We start from the raw sequence: 16,609 nt of genomic DNA, 5'->3' as shown, positions 1-16,609 counted from the left end.
AAAATGGGCATCCAATGTACCCTATAACAGCAAGTATAGATGCATTTTATGCAGAATATTGTGTAATAAAATTTATAAAAAAAAATGTAAGGGCTATAAGAACATAAAAAAGATAATCTGTAGTAATGCACATATGCTGTTCAGAATGTAGTAAAAAATATATATATATATATATATATGCTGGTTTCAATTAAAAGAGATAGTAAAGACATTTATAATGTTATAGGATATTTCTATTTCATATAAATGCTGTTCTTTTATCAACACTGATAATAAGAAGAAATGTTGCTTGAGTGCCAAATGACCATATTATTATGATTTATGATGGATCATGTGACACTGAAGACTGCTGGAAATTCAGCTTTACCATGTCAGGAATAAACTACATTTGAAATTTATTATAATAAAAATAAATTATTTTCAATTGTAATAATATTTCACAATATTCTGTTTTTTCTTTATATTTGGTCAAATAAAGGCAACATTGATCAGCATACTTCTTATTTAACCCAAACTTTTGAACAGTAGTTTATCCAAAAAAAAAGCACCCTTTTATAGGAGATTCCTTGTGAACTGAAATGTTTTACTTAGCTCACAAATTATAGTAAATTAAGTCAGTTCTGTTTTGCAGGTCTGTTCTCCCTCTCACTTTAAGCATTCATTGACATCCACACACATTTTTCTGCTCTTAGTGGAGTGTTGCTGCTTTTTCTGCCGTATTCTTTCATGCTGGAAAAGATTGATTGTGTATTGTTTATGTATGTGTTTCTGTACAGATTTAAATTACTGCGGCACACACAAGCCCTGTGTAAATGGAGGCACGTGTCTGAATACAGAGCCAGATGAATATTTCTGCTCCTGCCCTGAGGGTTACTCTGGCAAAAACTGTCATATCGGTAAGAAAGCTTAATAAAACTTTGACAAAAGTTGGCATAAAATTCTCAAAACGAATAGTTTTAATATACAAGTGTAGGAATGGCAAAAATAATATATAGGTAAGAAATGCTTATGCCAACCTGTGATTTGAGTTTAACAAGGTATACAAAATGTGTGTGTGTGTTTGTACCTTACAGCCGAGCATGCATGCATGTCAAACCCATGTGCAAATGGTGGGACATGTCATGAGCTGGCTTCAGGGTTTGAGTGCCAATGTCCCCCAGGGTGGGATGGCCAAACTTGTGCTAAAGGTCAGAAGTCATTCACTTTTTATTGACTCTAAATGAGGCAGACTACACTAGAAATTGACATATTAGACATACTTATTTGAATTTTATGTATGTTTTTCATTTGTGTGTGCACATTTCAGACAAAGATGAGTGCTCGTCAAATCCGTGCGCTCATGGGGGGACCTGCATCGATCAGGAGAACGGCTTTGAATGTTTATGCCTCCCACAGTGGACCGGCAACACCTGTCAGATAGGTGAGACCTAGTGTGTGCATGAATTCATATGATTGATTTAATGCTCAAATCTATTTGGGGCCACAAACAGTACCACGTTTAACTGGATCGTAAATGGGGGGCCAGATGGCACCTCTTAAATATCAGCAGTTCTCTAAGTGTGCAATGCATAGTGCTCGTTTAACGTAATGTATTGTGTAACTGAATGTACTGAATACACCACAAATTACTCTCAGTTGAATGTGTTACAGTGCAAGTGTGCAGTTTGACTGTTTTTTGCAAGTGCATGAGTATGTGATATGCCTGCAACTATGTATATATTTTGGCATTGCGTGCTTGTATGTTTATTTAACCTGAGTTTGTGGGTATGTACTGTATGTGTGTGATATGGAATTTCGTCCAAGGCTGTGTGGTCATGGCAGATAGCTGAATATTATCTGTAACCGGACCTAGGTGATTTAAGAAAAGCTATATATATCATCAGGCCTGGCAACTGCCAAGACGCGGGCTAAATTTATCTTTTTGCACGACTATATTAGAGTGATCATGGGGTGGAGAAAGAACTCAAAAGAGGTGTGGTGGAAGTATTTTACTCCACTGTTGCGAGTGCGACAGGAAATGCTTTATAACCTGTAAACAAGTGCAGTGTGGAATTGTAGCCGTGGTGTCTGGTTATGGGGGCGGGTAGGGTTTCCCAGGTTGCACTCTGTTCTCAGGTGTGGAGCGGACAGGGTTACCTATGCAGGATTAAGAAAAGAGTTCGATTTCATCTGTGGTACAACATCAGTTCCAAATAGCTACAAAGCCACACACAACTTTTATTCACTTTTTTTATAGTCACGTATACACATTAAATATGTTATTATGCATTAAACATACTGGCTGGGTTTACCAAATGGAGGTTTGCAAGGGACCTGCACATGGTTCATGAGTTGTTGAAAAAGCTAATCATTAATAATATTGAATGAAAAATATAAATACTGTAAATAAATGGGGTATAGATGCTCTGCATATTTCAGAGTTATAATGCAATTTCATTGTTATAAACTATTGTAATTTACAACCGTAATATACTGCTGTCTTTATTGGTATAATTAAGTTAAAACATACTAAAGTACTAGTAATATTCATTGATATTATATTATAAAATATCTATCATCATATGAATCTATACAATTATTATTATTGTTAAAATCTCAGGATGTACTTGAAGTAAATATGCCCCCCCCCACTTTACTTGATAAAGATGAAAGATTTTTATATATTTAAAAAAATATGTTTTATATATTTTACACACAATATCTACTCAGTAAAGTATATTAGAGCTTGGCATAAATATGAAAATATAAATTTATTATAAAAATAGACATAAAATATTTAATATATTTTTTAATAGCTTTAAGACTTTTCCAGTTCTAGAAATCCCAATTTTAAAATAAGGCTTCCTCATATATCAACTTTTTCCAAGAACCCTGGCTTGTAAAAAAAAAATGAAATAAATAAATAAATAAAAATCAGGTAACTAAATATTTCTTATTTGTAAACACACCAACTATTTATGCTTATTATGCCTTATATTAAATCATTATAAATCATCTTGAGGATCCTCTGGAAGTCTCCGTTGTTGCTTCCTACTGCTTTATGGTGTCTCAGTGCTTTTATAGAACATAAATATTAAGTAGAATTTTACCTCCTTTTTATGAGCTTCTGGTATGTGTTTTGGAGGTGTGATATCACTGATACTGTATAGAAACAACACATACAAGTGAAAATGTAAAGCTGTTTACAGAGGATGTGAATATGCCATGGTGCATTATGGGAATCTGAGTTTTTTATGTGGTTTAACATACCCGAGATCTTGTGCTTGGTGGTGGGGCTTAGACTTCCATGCTCTCTTTAGCTCCTCTCATCCTCCTCTTCTCTCTCAAACAGATGTGAATGAGTGTACGAGGAGACCTTGTCTAAATGCTTATGCTTGTAAAAATCTAATTGGTGGATATCATTGCAACTGCTACCCGGGCTGGGCGGGACCGAACTGTAATATCAGTCAGTATACAAACTCTATAAAGTCAACAAAATCTTTATCTTATACTTTTTCACTCTTTTTCAGCAGAGCAGCAACTTTTGCTCTTCCTTCTCTTCTTTAATGCTGATTAAAGCTGCTTTTTTATTCATGAAGAAGAAACAGCTTTAAAGCAATAGTGCACCCCAAAATTCCTAGTTTTGATGCAAAATCAGAGCATTTTATTTTCCAGCAAAAGCTGAAATGTAAGTCATTATTTATTACCACCAGTTTTGTGAATATCTGACTCAAATAAATGATTCGTTCACAAATAAGCATTCTGGTCTGTTACATTTCTCTGTTTATGACACACAAGTTATCATATACTGTAGCTTCAGAAGACCACTTTTATGATGCATTTATTGTACATTTTTGTCCTTTTTGAAGCTTAAAAGCCTCTTTTTAATTACATAAAATTGAGTGACCACCACAGTCTTTGCAATTAATGTATATAACCGAAATTTGGTCATTTTTGAGAGAGCAGTGTTTGAGAAAGATGTATTTTCCGTCTTTAATGAATCTGTATTTCTTTGTCTCTTGCAACGAGTCTTCTCTTAACTGTGAATGTGTTCTGTTAATCTGCCTGCTCTAGCATGTTTAAAATCTCTTTTTCAAATTTGACTAATTTTGGACCAGAATGATGTGCTGATTGTGCTGATGATTATTTTACAGATGTCAACAGCTGTTACGGTCAGTGTCAGAATGGAGGAACCTGTCAGGTGGGCATATGCCTGTTTTATTTGGCATGTCTGTTTAGACATTCTGGGTTGAATCAGTTGTACTGCATCCACCAACACTCAGAACAGTGCACATTTACTGTTCTGATTTACGTAATACAATTAGGTGAAAAACAGTGCATGCAAGTACGTAAAGCAATTCAACGTCAGATTCATTACTCAATGTATCGAAGACATTAATGAATTCCTCCCTTTATGGTTTTTCTAATATTTCTGTGATTGTTATTGCCTTTGATGGTGCTACTGTAAGAATTAGTTTTTTCAGAATAGCAGAATTAAGTGAAATAAACCATGAACAGCCTAAACTCAAATCATAAAGATTTTGCAGCTTCTTATGGCAAAATGTGCTTGTTTCTTCTCAAGGAATTAATGATGTTGGCACAGGTGTGAGCACGCAAATGGTAAAGATAAAAATAAATTAAATAGGTGTTGGCTGCTTAGATAATCAATATATTTAGGCAATACTCTTAAAGGGATAGTTACCTGTGTGTGACGTTGAGAAATGTTTCTTTCAAGTGTTTTTTTTTTGTCCATACAATGGAAGTCAAAATGGTTTGATTATCAGTATCCTTTTTTTTGTATTGCTCAGACAAAAGTAACTAGATTCTTTGTTCAGTTTTGGGTAAACTATCCCTTTAAAAAATACCATGTAATGAAATTTATATTGGCGTAGGTTATCATTTCTTGGTTATTTGCTCCCTAACTTTTACAAGCTTACTTGGGCTTCTGCCCCGCACACCTGCGAAACATCTCCACCTCTGTGTGTTTTTGTTAGGATGATCGTCATGGTTACGTGTGCCAGTGCCAGCCGGGCTTCATGGGAAGGCACTGCGAAGTGCAGCAAAGCAGTTGTGCTAGCTCCCCTTGCCAGAATGGTGGACGCTGCCGTTCGCTAGCCACGGGTTATTTGTGTGAATGTCTGTATGGATACACTGGAACCAATTGTGAGGTGAGGCCAATAATTGCATAAAGTATGCACACAAAGAACTTTCTGTTTCTCAGTCACTCATTTCCTCTCTTGTTCTCTCACTCTCTCTGTAGGCGCAGGTGGATCTGTGTAGTCCAAACCCATGTCAGAATAAAGGCCAGTGTCATCCTATACAAGGAGATTTTTACTGTGCCTGCGCAGATGAATATGAAGGGAAGACATGTAGTCAGCTACGAGACCACTGCAAAACCAGCACCTGCCAAGGTAGACAAATGACCTCACTGAAGGCCTCATAAAATTTATGATGTTCCTGTAGCTCAATTAGCAGTGCACAGTGCTATTTAATTCCCAGCGAATGCATTAGATCAAAGTTGCGTATTAATATACATAAGCTAACTACTATTACTAATTTATTTTATTTTCCATTAATTTTATTAAGGCAGTGGCTATTTGCACTAAGTGTAAAAAGCAATAGATTAAGTGAAAATAGCATATTTTCAATAGCGATAGATGCTATTTATACTAAGTGCAAATAGCAATGGATTCTATGTACACTAAGTGAAAATAGAAGTATTTTCTTAGCAATATGCTATTTACACTAATATTCTGTTTACATTATATAAATTCTATTTACACTATGTAAAAATAGCAGTATTTTCTGATATTTATATTGCTTATTGCAAATAGTGGCAAATATCTGCACCTCAACTGTAGTACATTATAAAACAGTATGCAATAATAATGTATTGAGTGTAAATTACCATTTTTAGTAGAATTATTAAATAGATGCTGCCATATAGGGACAATAAAGCCCTTTCTACACCAACCCTAACCCTACCCAATACTTTTCGTTTTTATTGAAAATAATTTTGTTTCCGATGTGATAAGAACGAGTTCGGCAAAAGGCGGTTTTGAACTCAGGTCACTTGCATCATAAAGAATGCATTAAGTGCTTCATCACCTACACCACTGAAGCCATTAATAGATGGCCATCTTTTGTAATGTTGTCCAGTCCAACCACACATTGGTGGGTGAAGTTAGTGCAAGTAGCCTCTGCCAACAAGGTGGGCTTTTTTGAACTTAGTGTAAATAGACACTCTGTTTTATAATTTTTTTCCCTTTTGTATGTCCCCTCCTAACATTAATGTCAATGTTTGGTTAATCTTGTTTTGGATGATGTTCTTTTTCCTCATTAGTGATTGACAGCTGTACTGTTGCCTTGAAAACCAATGGCACAGCAACAGTGGTTCGGCACATCTTATCAAATGTGTGTGGTCCTCACGGGCGCTGCATCAGTCAGTCAGGAGGAAACTTCACTTGTGCATGCCAACCAGGATTCACTGGGACATATTGTCATGAGAGTAAGTATTACACACATCTAAACACACACCCTTATTACAGCTTTATAGCAGTATTTACAGTACACACACCAATTAATGGGGGTAACTTTTCTGCTTTCTTTCTCAGATGTAAATGACTGTGCATCATCTCCTTGTCAGAGCGGAGGAACATGCATTGATGACATCGACTCCTTTCGCTGTGTCTGTCCTGATGGCTTTAATGGGCAACTCTGTGAGCTGGGTAAAAATATCAGCTCTACATGCTTAACTTAACTGTTGTCTCTTTTAGTAGTGGAGCTCTAAACACATTTAGTACGTAGAGATTTATTTAGACAAATATGTAAGCTGTACAACTATTTTTGTCATTGATAATAATAATAATTGTCCCTTGAGCACCAAAACAGCATATTAGAATGATTTTGATGGATCATGTGACACTGAAGACTGAAGTAATGGCTGCTGATTATTTATTTTTAGCTTTTTTGTTTTATTCCATCACAGGAATAAATTATATTTTATAATATATTCATTTTCTTTTCTTTTTTTTTCTTTTTTTGTATTTTACATTTGAATAATATTTCAAAGTATTACTGTTTTAAACAAATAAATGCAATCTTGAAAGTAATGTTTTTTTTTACCAACTTTAAGCTTCTGTCCACAAACCAGGTTGCTTGCTGTTCTAGCAAGATCAGACAATGCTAATCTGAGTCTGTTTTAGTACAGGGTCTATCATATTTTCGCCATTAGAATAATAGAATTAAAGTAATTTACAGGAGCAAACCGCTGCTGATGATGTATAATATTTTATAATAGTGATTATAATCTTCTCTTTAGAGGTGAATGAGTGTAGCGGCGATCCTTGTCTAAATGGAGGTATGTGCATGGATCTCCTGAATGATTTCTTCTGTCGCTGCACTGAGAACTGGAAAGGAAAGACATGTAACTCACGTAAGTGAATGTATGTTTTAGTGTCCATTTTAGGCATTTAACTTTATACACTTATACTTAAAGTAGAGCTAATGTTACAGGAGACAGTCAGTGTGATTCCAGTACATGCGCTAACGGAGGTACATGCTATGATCATGGAGACTCATTCCGATGTGCGTGTCCCTCTGGATGGGGTGGCAGTACCTGTAACACAGGTGAGATAGAAGCTAGAATGCCTCCATGTTGACCTCCTTTAATCTATATTTTTCAGACTATCTCTGTCTCTTTCTCTATAGCCATGAACAGCTCGTGTGTATCTGGTCCGTGTCTAAATGGCGGGACTTGTATTGGAGGGGGCAACTTCTACACCTGTATCTGTAAGGATGGATGGGAGGGGCCTACCTGTGCGCAAGGTAAGGCCACGCCCACTTACCAATCTCCCCCAACTCTTTCTCTTTTCCCTAAATATCCACTAACTAAACCTTGAGCATGTGTAAATGTAATCTACTCCCACGTGTATGGCAGGCTGGGATTTGCCCTGACAGGTCTAGTTCTGATCTATCATCTGGTAGTTCTCCGTTTATGAGATGTTTTCATTCTGTTTTCAGATGTTGATGACTGCAACCCTCATCCATGGTAAGTGATGCACAAGATAACGTAAGTGAAGAAAAGTACAGAAAAGAGAACAAAACAATCACTCCTGTAAACATGTCACTCACAAAACATTGTTTGAACTTTTGAATCTGAATATAGAATATAAATGTGTCTAAACCCATACAAAGGAAGGAAGTTACTAGTTAATGCACCTGTAGCATCTTTCTCTTGCTAAGATGGTAAGATATACTCAGATGCTGTGTCTTTGTCCCTCTCTTTCTGTAGTTATAATGGGGGACAGTGTGTGGATGGGGTCAACTGGTTTCGCTGTGAGTGTGCACATGGGTTTGCAGGACCTGACTGTCGAATCAGTGAGTAAATAAACATACAGATATCTCTAAATAGGACTATGAATATTCATGAGATGACATTTTATTATTAAAACATTTAAGAAATAAAATACTTAACATAATACTATTATTTCAATTAATATAAAATATTCAGTGGAAAGTGGAAAGTTTGAAAAACCAGTTTGAACATAGACATTGTTTTTTGCATTTCCATTTAGTGCAACTAGTAATGCAAAAATAACTCACTTCATACACTGTGAACAATTTATCTATGTATGTGTTTAATTAAAAAATGTAGCTCATAATTGTTCAATCAAATATTAGTCTTCTTGTGAAATGACTTCTATCTAGTGACATATGTCGCTTTCTTACAATTCACTGCAAGCTTGCATTCATATCCAGTCAAACCCAAATGGTTTGAAGTCCAGTTTTTTCTTTCTCGATGAGACTTTTCTCTCAGGTTTATGTCACAATAAGGAAGAAAGATCTAGAAATATGCTACTTTCGATACATTCAGGCTAACTCTATCTACTTCTGTCACTCACTCGATCTCAGACATAGATGAGTGCCAGTCCTCTCCCTGTTCATATGGAGCCACATGTGTGGATGAGATTAATGGATATCGCTGTCTTTGCCCAATGGGACGAGCTGGACCGCGCTGCCAGGAGTGTGAGTTCCCACTGACAGACCACCCTACTTGTTTGCATTATGAGAAATGAAGTGTTGAAAATATTTGCTGTCTACTCATGTCGTGTGAGCCCATCTTAACTTCAGCCAAACAAAACTGGACTAGACTAAATTGCCTGTTTCAGCGGCTTTCAACAGGGGTCTGTGGTGGTTCTGCACAGGCTTCTCCAACCTTTGTGTGGAAACAAAACATTTGAATACGGTTAAATGCATTCAGCTAAATGTTTCATTGTCCCTTACGAATTTAAATGCATTTTTCTTTATTGAAATGATGGGATGGAAAATTTATTATTTGATGCATATTATAATAGGACAGGTGTAAAATGTAAAATTTGTTATTATTTTTTTTCTATTTTAATATATTTTAAAATGTAATATATTTTTTATAATGGCAAAGCTAAAACCTTAAGTGTCAAATGAATAAATCATTCCAAAATGCTAATTTTGAGCTGTTTATCAATTTTTTAAAAACCCAAATAATTGTTTTTTTTCAGGATTTTTTGAAGAATAGAAAGTTCAAAAGCATTTGTTTTAAATATTATACATGTTTTTGCTGTCACTTTTAATCATGTTAATGTACCCCTGCTGGATAGAAGTACTAATTTAAAAACATCTTACTAACTCCAAACCTTTAAACTACTATAATGTTTAAGATCTGATCTCTCTTTCTTTCTCTGTGTTCCTCACCATCTCTCTTCATCTGTAGTTATTGGTGTAGGAAAGGCATGCGATCGCTCCGGGGTGCAGGCTACTCACGGTGATCGCTGGGAGGATGGGTGCAACAGTTGTCAGTGCATGAACGGAAACATCAGGTGCACTAAAGTGAGTCAACAAGCTACCTCACACTGTTTTACTGTACCAATCAAATACCAATTGCAGTCGCATTCTGTGTAAAATGTTATTGTCAGGTGGAGTTAAAAAGGTGAAAATGCATTAAGGACATAATTTCATTTTATCATTTATTCATTTATTTCTATTAATTTTTATCTATATAGATACTTCATTTAGATTTTTTTTATTGTGACCACAGGTGCATTGTGGTCATCAGCCCTGCTTGTTGCAGTCAGACTCTGGTGAGTCACGGCGCCCCCTGTGTCCACTAGGACAGGAGTGTGTAGAGCATCATTTCCTGTCTTGCCTTCGTCCACCATGCAGTCATCTGGGTATATGTGCCACTCGTGAAGGTCTACAGCCCATCGACACTCTGTGCTTACCCAGCAACGGCTACCTAGATGATAACTGTGCTCGTGTTACACTTGTTTTTGACTCTGACAGCGTCCCGGAGGTAAGAGTTTTTCATTTAGTAAATGCTAAAAGTACTGAAAGTCAGATGAAATATACACAGCTCTTTATCTCAGACACAATTGATTTTCCCATTCAAAATGTGTTGGGTTTGTTTAACAGGGCACTACTGCTGAAGGAGTCTGCTCAGAGCTAACTTATCTGCCAATCACACGAACTCTGGCCAAAGACCACACCCTTTCCATTCTTTGCGACCAATCACCTTCCAGCCAAAATGCAGTGAAGGTTGCTATGGTGAGCTCACTCTCTTTAATCATCCGTCGTTAATCCTATAAAATTACCTCATCTGCTGTAAACAGTCCCTGTCTGCTTGGTACTCATGCTAAGTCTCAGATCTTATATAAAAACACTGTTAAAAAGACTGAACATAAAGGAAGGTTAATGATGATGATTAAACTGTTTCTTGTTACTGTACCTCAAGTTGTCAGTTCATTATTTATTAGAAGCTGTTTTCAAATACCAACAAATACAAACTTTTTACTCGAAAAGTGGGCCTTGAAGAAAATCCCAAGTTTCCTGCTGCTAAACACAACTGTGGTGACATTTATATGTGCTTACCTCTTAAAAGCAATTACTCTAACATAACTTGAAGGCAGCGTAAAACAGTGTGCATCAAAATGCTGATTTTTTTTCATTCAGTAACACGCTCTTCCTGTTTTATCCTGAAACCATCACATCTGTTTTCCTTTACTTCGGAGTGTTTATTTCCTTCTTTCCGTCTCGTCTGTCCTTTAAAACATTTCCCTGCCTTTCTTCCAGTTTGCACTTCTTTAAAAAAGCCCTTTGAATCAGAGTCAAACGGCTTCCAAAGAGAGCTTGTAAAATTTGATTCATTTTCTGATCTTTTTGTGAGTTCTTTTGTGACTTATTTTCTTTCAATTCTCTCATCTAAATGTTCTGGACCTCCTCGTCTTTCTTTTTTTATCTCCTTCACTCACTCCATTGCTGTAGTAATGCAGACTCTTGGGGAAAGGTCTGGCCCTCTATTTTAAGCCATTAATAGCCAGAATCTTAGTTCTATTCTTTATGTGATGTTGTAATGCTAAAAAGATTCATGTTGTAACATTGAAAGTTTTCCGGAAAAGGAGTGGTAACCTTTTTTGTGTGAGCCCTCATAAGGCTGTGCTTTGTGCTGATGTTATAAGCTCAACATTGGGACGTCCCCCAAGAACTCCAGCATGGTTATACCGTGACTATTACCACAGAAAAATTACATGTGGCTGTCCATGAAATTTAAGGGAAAGGTGAATAACTTGCCCAGTCAGGTCTAACTTCTTTCATTTCTGATCTTGCTATTCTTTTTTTCTTCTTCACTCTAAATTCCTTTCCTTCTATTTTACGCTGTCTTTCTATCTCTGTCATTCCACTATGTCTCTATCATTCTTCCTTCCCTTTTTTCTGACTGTACTTTTTCTTTCTCTTTTTAGTTTCAATTTTAGTATGTTTTCTTATTAAATCAAAGGGGAATAAGAAGAAATATTATTACATCACAATTTTATTTCCAGACTCAAATGAGATTTTCTGTTATTAGTTATCCTAACAGGACAGGGACTTTTCTGATTGCTTGCTACATAATCAGATGTTTTATTTTGTGTTTAAACTTTTCCTGGAAGTCAACTTTTTTTTTTTATTGTGTCTGGTGGTTTCATTAGTGAGATTTTGTTTCTCTACAAATTTGGCACTTGAGTAAAATTTTCATTTTACTGTTACAGATATTCTACCATTGTGTACTGTCAAACAGAATTACATTGACTCTGTTGTTGTTGTTTTGGAGTTTCCCAACAAGTGATATAATTATGTGAATGCTAGTAAATATCAGGACTATGGATTGGGATTAAAGTCTTTTTCATTCTCTCTGTTTTGATTTCCACAGTCATATGAGCAAAACACGTTTGTTGAGGGACGAGCTCAGATACAGGATGTTGTCCGCTCCATCATTGATGTTCTGTCCAAACCTCACAACAGCACGTTGCTGTTGGCTTTGAAAGAGGTCCGAGTTGACACTCAGGATCCAGGTCCCCAAGTCGGTGCGTCAGTGCATCTCTTTTAGACATCATTACATAAATCTATTATTTTAATATATATTTTTTTAATAATTATGATTTAATTTATAATTTAATTAGAGTTTATAAAATAGTTTAAATGCATATATTGTAATAACAGTAATAATACCCTCTGCTCTAAAAGTTTTGGGTTGTTAAGATGTTTTCTGATTCAGTATATATTAAAATGTAATTTATTCCCATGAAAAGCTTTAAAATTTTCAGCATCATTACTCCATGCATCAGTGTCACATGATCCTTCAGAAATCATTGTAATATGATGATTTGATGCTCAAGAATCATTTGTTAAATCATATTGAAAACAGTTTGTAACATTATGTATGTCTTTGCTGTCACTTTTGATCCATTTATTTTGATAAAGTATTAATTTCTTTAAAAAAAAAAATCTGAATGGTAGTAAATATGTTTAATGTAATTTTTTGTCTCTTTCTTCAGGTTACCTCATTCCGTTGCTGTGTGTGCTGTTTGTTGTGTTATGGATCTCATGTTTCATCGTCTGCGTGTGGTGGTTCAGGAGACGCAGGAAAGCGAGACAAAGAGAGGACACGCAGATGGAGGAGAGCATCAACAACCAGCGCGGGACACTGTTGAGTACTCGCACACCTCGCAAAGACAACACAGACCCGCTGCAGGAGAACAAGAACCTGCTCTACCCTCTGGATCGGGTTGGAGACGGAGCTGAGCGAGAGGAAGAGGAGGAAGAAGGAGACGAAGAGAGCGACAGAGGGCTGGTTCTGCATAAGTGCTCATCTCTTGCATTCACTAAAGGGGACGCAGTGTACACTATTCCCACTACAGCCCAAAGTCAGCCAAACAGGACACACTACAGCAGCAAAGACAACCGCTGCAAGAACAATGTGAATGAGAGATTAGGCGAGCACATAAAAGATCATTACGTATGAAAGAACCAGACAAACCTGACAAAAATATAAGTATTTTTTGCTGTCTGATCTGAAAACTTTTCCTTTTTTTCATCATTGGTTAGTCAAATGAAACAGGGATCTGACATTCACAGAATGGTTTCCAAAATCCTTTTCTTATGTTTACACTTCACTCTTTTTCATTAAAAAGGACATTTTTACACAAAGCTTAACTTTGAGAATATGTCTGTGAACTGTGCCGCGACCTTTGACCCCAAGGAGGAATCAGCGATAGGCAGCTTTAAAGTGTTTTTGATTATGTCCAGACCTGCCCAAAGTCAAGTGTTAGAAGCCGTTATATCTTCCAGAGGTATATATGCACGAGTGTCTCATTGAACCTTCATGATAGCGCTTACCTTTTATATAGATTTTGCATAATAATACACATATGTTGGTTCTAGTTTTTGTTAACCAATTCTATTGACACACTTAAATGGGTAGCTCGCCCAAAGGAAGATTCAGTCATCATTTACTCACCCTCATGTCATTCCAAACCTATATTACTTTTTTCTTCTGTAAAACAAAAGTTACATAAGAGCGTAGGAAGAACTGGAGCTGAAAAGTGATACAAAAGCACCATAAAAGTAAAATATAAATTGATATGTTATATTCCAACTCATCTGGAGCCATGTGATAGCTTTGTGGGATGAACAGACCAAAATAAACATCATTATACACTAATAGTTCTCCTCTTGTTGGGCTGTTTACCTGTTTTTCAGTGAAAACCAGATCATTCAGAGTTGAACTGGATCAACTGATTCATTGAAATGCTCTAATTCAAAAGAATCATTTGTTCATGAATTGGAAAATCTCTCAACAAGGAGATTATGTATAACAAGACATTAAGTGAATAATGGCTGAAGTTTGTCCTTCACACAAATCTGTTGTATGACATCAGAAGACTTTTTAAAGAGCTTGACAGCTTCCGTCCTCATTCATTTTTGTTATACAGAAAAGAGAATAAAACCACATTTGGAATGACATGAGGGTGAGTAAAACAGTTTCAGTTTTCGGTGAACTAACATACTGTTAAGTATAAAATGTTTACTTTTATGTTTTATATTGTTTGGGTATTGGTACACATAGTTCAGACAGTAAGAGTATTTAGACTGATAAACTCTCACTCAGCTCTTGATGGTTAGAAATTATTGGTCAGTGTTTTTTTTTTTAAGTGACAGCCATATAAACAGAACAGTCTTGATGGAAAGAATCAAGGGCCACTTGAGTCAGTGCACTATTGTGTTGTCGCAAAACACTTAGGTTTTTGGTCACACAGTAGGTGACAATGATTTTAATTGTTTAATCACTGAGAGATAGTTCATTATATTGAAAAATATTCATGTGTACATATGTAAATAGTGGAAAAAAGACAGCTGTGTATATTCGAGTTTAGTAAGTTATGTGACACCTTTTTATCATTGTCATTCTTAGAATTATTACTTTTTCTAATTCTCTACTTTAGTCGCTCTCCTTTTCAACAGTGTCATTCCTTTTATTTATGTTGGTAAGAAAATGTTTTATATATAAATATGTAAAATGACCACAGGTTGGTAGTCTATCTGTGGAGACTATAAAAAATTACTTTAAACAATAGATGATCTATCTTCATGTAGATTATCTGTTTTTTAATGACTTTCCTAATCAAGGTCAACTAACGATTGGACACATTGACCATGCTGAAAGAATGTTTTGCCATTGATCAAAATGCTGACTTCTTCTGAATGCCTACAGTACTTCATTGGAGAAAGACTCAAAGACTTTTCAAAGAAATATGCTGCATGTTTGAGTGGCACTTTGTTTCCTTGGAAAAATCCAACACCTGCATTTTCATGCCACTGTCAGCCATGATATAATTATGTGTTTATATGAGTCTCCCAGACTGTCTGGATTTTAAGTTTGATGTTGGAAGGCTTTGGAAGATGTTTTTTTTTTTATTATTATTCTTAATGTTTTCAGAACATCATTGCTTTGTATTATTATGCTACAATTCAAAATGAACCATAAATGGACCAGTGTATTGACCCATGTCAAAGACAGGAAACACTTGCATTCAAAGTGTATCTTCGGTCTGAGTATTGTGTTGAATATATTTATAAAATGGTACTATATTACTATAATACCATTTTTCAAAAGAACACTATGAGTAAAGATTTATGTTATCAGAAATCCTCCCTTGTCTGGGGTGGCTGGGGTATTTTCCCCTCCTTTATTCATGAGCTGTTCTGTCATATTTGATTGGGGTCAAATCAAATGCAATTAAGATTTTTGGAAAGTCAGAAAAATTTTATCAGTGCATGTTGCTGTGGCTGAATGAAGGGAATTTGGGATGTTTTTCATTGTCATGTGTTTCATTTGGTGTATTAGTGCACAGAAAAACATAATGCAGTGGAATATATAAATGACTGGATTATGCAAAATGTGACAGTAATTCAGATGAGTTTACATTCTGAATCATGTCACTCCTCAATGAAAGTTTCTTTATTGTTATATTAAGGAATTGAAACACACTTCCCTAACATGGAAAAACAAGTCCATCACATTTCTGGCTGTTATTAGTTCTACATGCACTGATGCTCATACTGAATCTGGCATTTCATTTGTTAAATCTGTTGGATTTTCCCAAGTATTTATTAAAGACTTTTGTACCTGTGAGGTTTACACTTTTATTTCATATGTAGCAGATGTGATGTCTTCATTTAGCTTTTCCATTCCAAAACACAAGCTCATGTCTCATTGGTCAGGTGCTGATGTCATGCATGACAGTGAAATCCACAGAGCTGGAGAAGAATCCTCTAAGAGAGTTGTAGAGGCTGATAACAGGGGTTTTGTTTTGACTCAGTCAGAGTAACAATGTGTATCATCTCTCTTAAAGATTAACCTGCTCTAGCTCATCCTGGGTCTCAGAGCTTTAATTTCACAAGGAAAAAAAAGACATCCACATAAAAAAAATATTTTCAGAACTATTCACCTTGGGTTACTGGATATTTCTGGAGGATGGGGTGTAAAGCATTGGCAAGCAACCAGTAAAGGTTTTTTTTTTTCAACACATAATAATTCTTGAAAAGTTTCTTGAGGACCATATCAGCTTATTAGAATGATTTCTGAAAAATAATGTGACACTGAAGACTGGAGTAATGATGCTGAAAATACAGCTTTGCCATCACAGGAATACATTACCTTTTACAATATATTAAGATCACAGTTAAATTGCAATAATATTTCAAAATACTACAGTTTTTACTGAGCACAAGAGACTTTCTTTCAAAAACATAAAAAAAAACTTGTGCATTATGTAGTTTA

The 16,609-nt window shown here is 35.7% G+C and overlaps 1 protein-coding gene across 2 annotated transcripts in view; it reads left to right on the top strand.

Annotated features, from left to right (window-relative positions):
• jag2a (jagged canonical Notch ligand 2a) overlaps positions 1–13,346 on the top strand; it is a 32,720-nt gene extending 19,374 nt beyond the window's left edge. Inside the window, exons 7-26 of one of the 2 annotated variants that reach the window (XM_059565973.1) lie at positions 777–896; positions 1,074–1,187; positions 1,307–1,420; positions 3,332–3,445; positions 4,134–4,180; positions 4,974–5,147; positions 5,240–5,390; positions 6,323–6,487; positions 6,594–6,707; positions 7,301–7,414; positions 7,495–7,608; positions 7,690–7,806; positions 8,002–8,029; positions 8,273–8,358; positions 8,893–9,006; positions 9,731–9,846; positions 10,055–10,309; positions 10,429–10,560; positions 12,200–12,353; positions 12,825–13,346. In XM_059565973.1, the coding sequence (XP_059421956.1) occupies positions 777–896; positions 1,074–1,187; positions 1,307–1,420; positions 3,332–3,445; positions 4,134–4,180; positions 4,974–5,147; positions 5,240–5,390; positions 6,323–6,487; positions 6,594–6,707; positions 7,301–7,414; positions 7,495–7,608; positions 7,690–7,806; positions 8,002–8,029; positions 8,273–8,358; positions 8,893–9,006; positions 9,731–9,846; positions 10,055–10,309; positions 10,429–10,560; positions 12,200–12,353; positions 12,825–13,291 (2,810 nt within the window). In that variant the 3' untranslated portion in view covers positions 13,292–13,346. The remainder of the gene's footprint in view (positions 1–776; positions 897–1,073; positions 1,188–1,306; positions 1,421–3,331; positions 3,446–4,133; positions 4,181–4,973; positions 5,148–5,239; positions 5,391–6,322; positions 6,488–6,593; positions 6,708–7,300; positions 7,415–7,494; positions 7,609–7,689; positions 7,807–8,001; positions 8,030–8,272; positions 8,359–8,892; positions 9,007–9,730; positions 9,847–10,054; positions 10,310–10,428; positions 10,561–12,199; positions 12,354–12,824) is intronic. The other variant, XM_059565974.1, reaches the window with a different exon arrangement.
• Positions 13,347–16,609: the final 3,263 nt, after the last annotated feature.

The sequence above is a fragment of the Carassius carassius genome, chromosome 14, assembly GCF_963082965.1.
Source record: "Carassius carassius chromosome 14, fCarCar2.1, whole genome shotgun sequence".
Lineage (NCBI taxonomy): Eukaryota > Metazoa > Chordata > Actinopteri > Cypriniformes > Cyprinidae > Carassius > Carassius carassius.
Note: the sequence above shows the minus strand (reverse complement) of the source record. Positions and strands in the feature narration are given on the sequence as shown.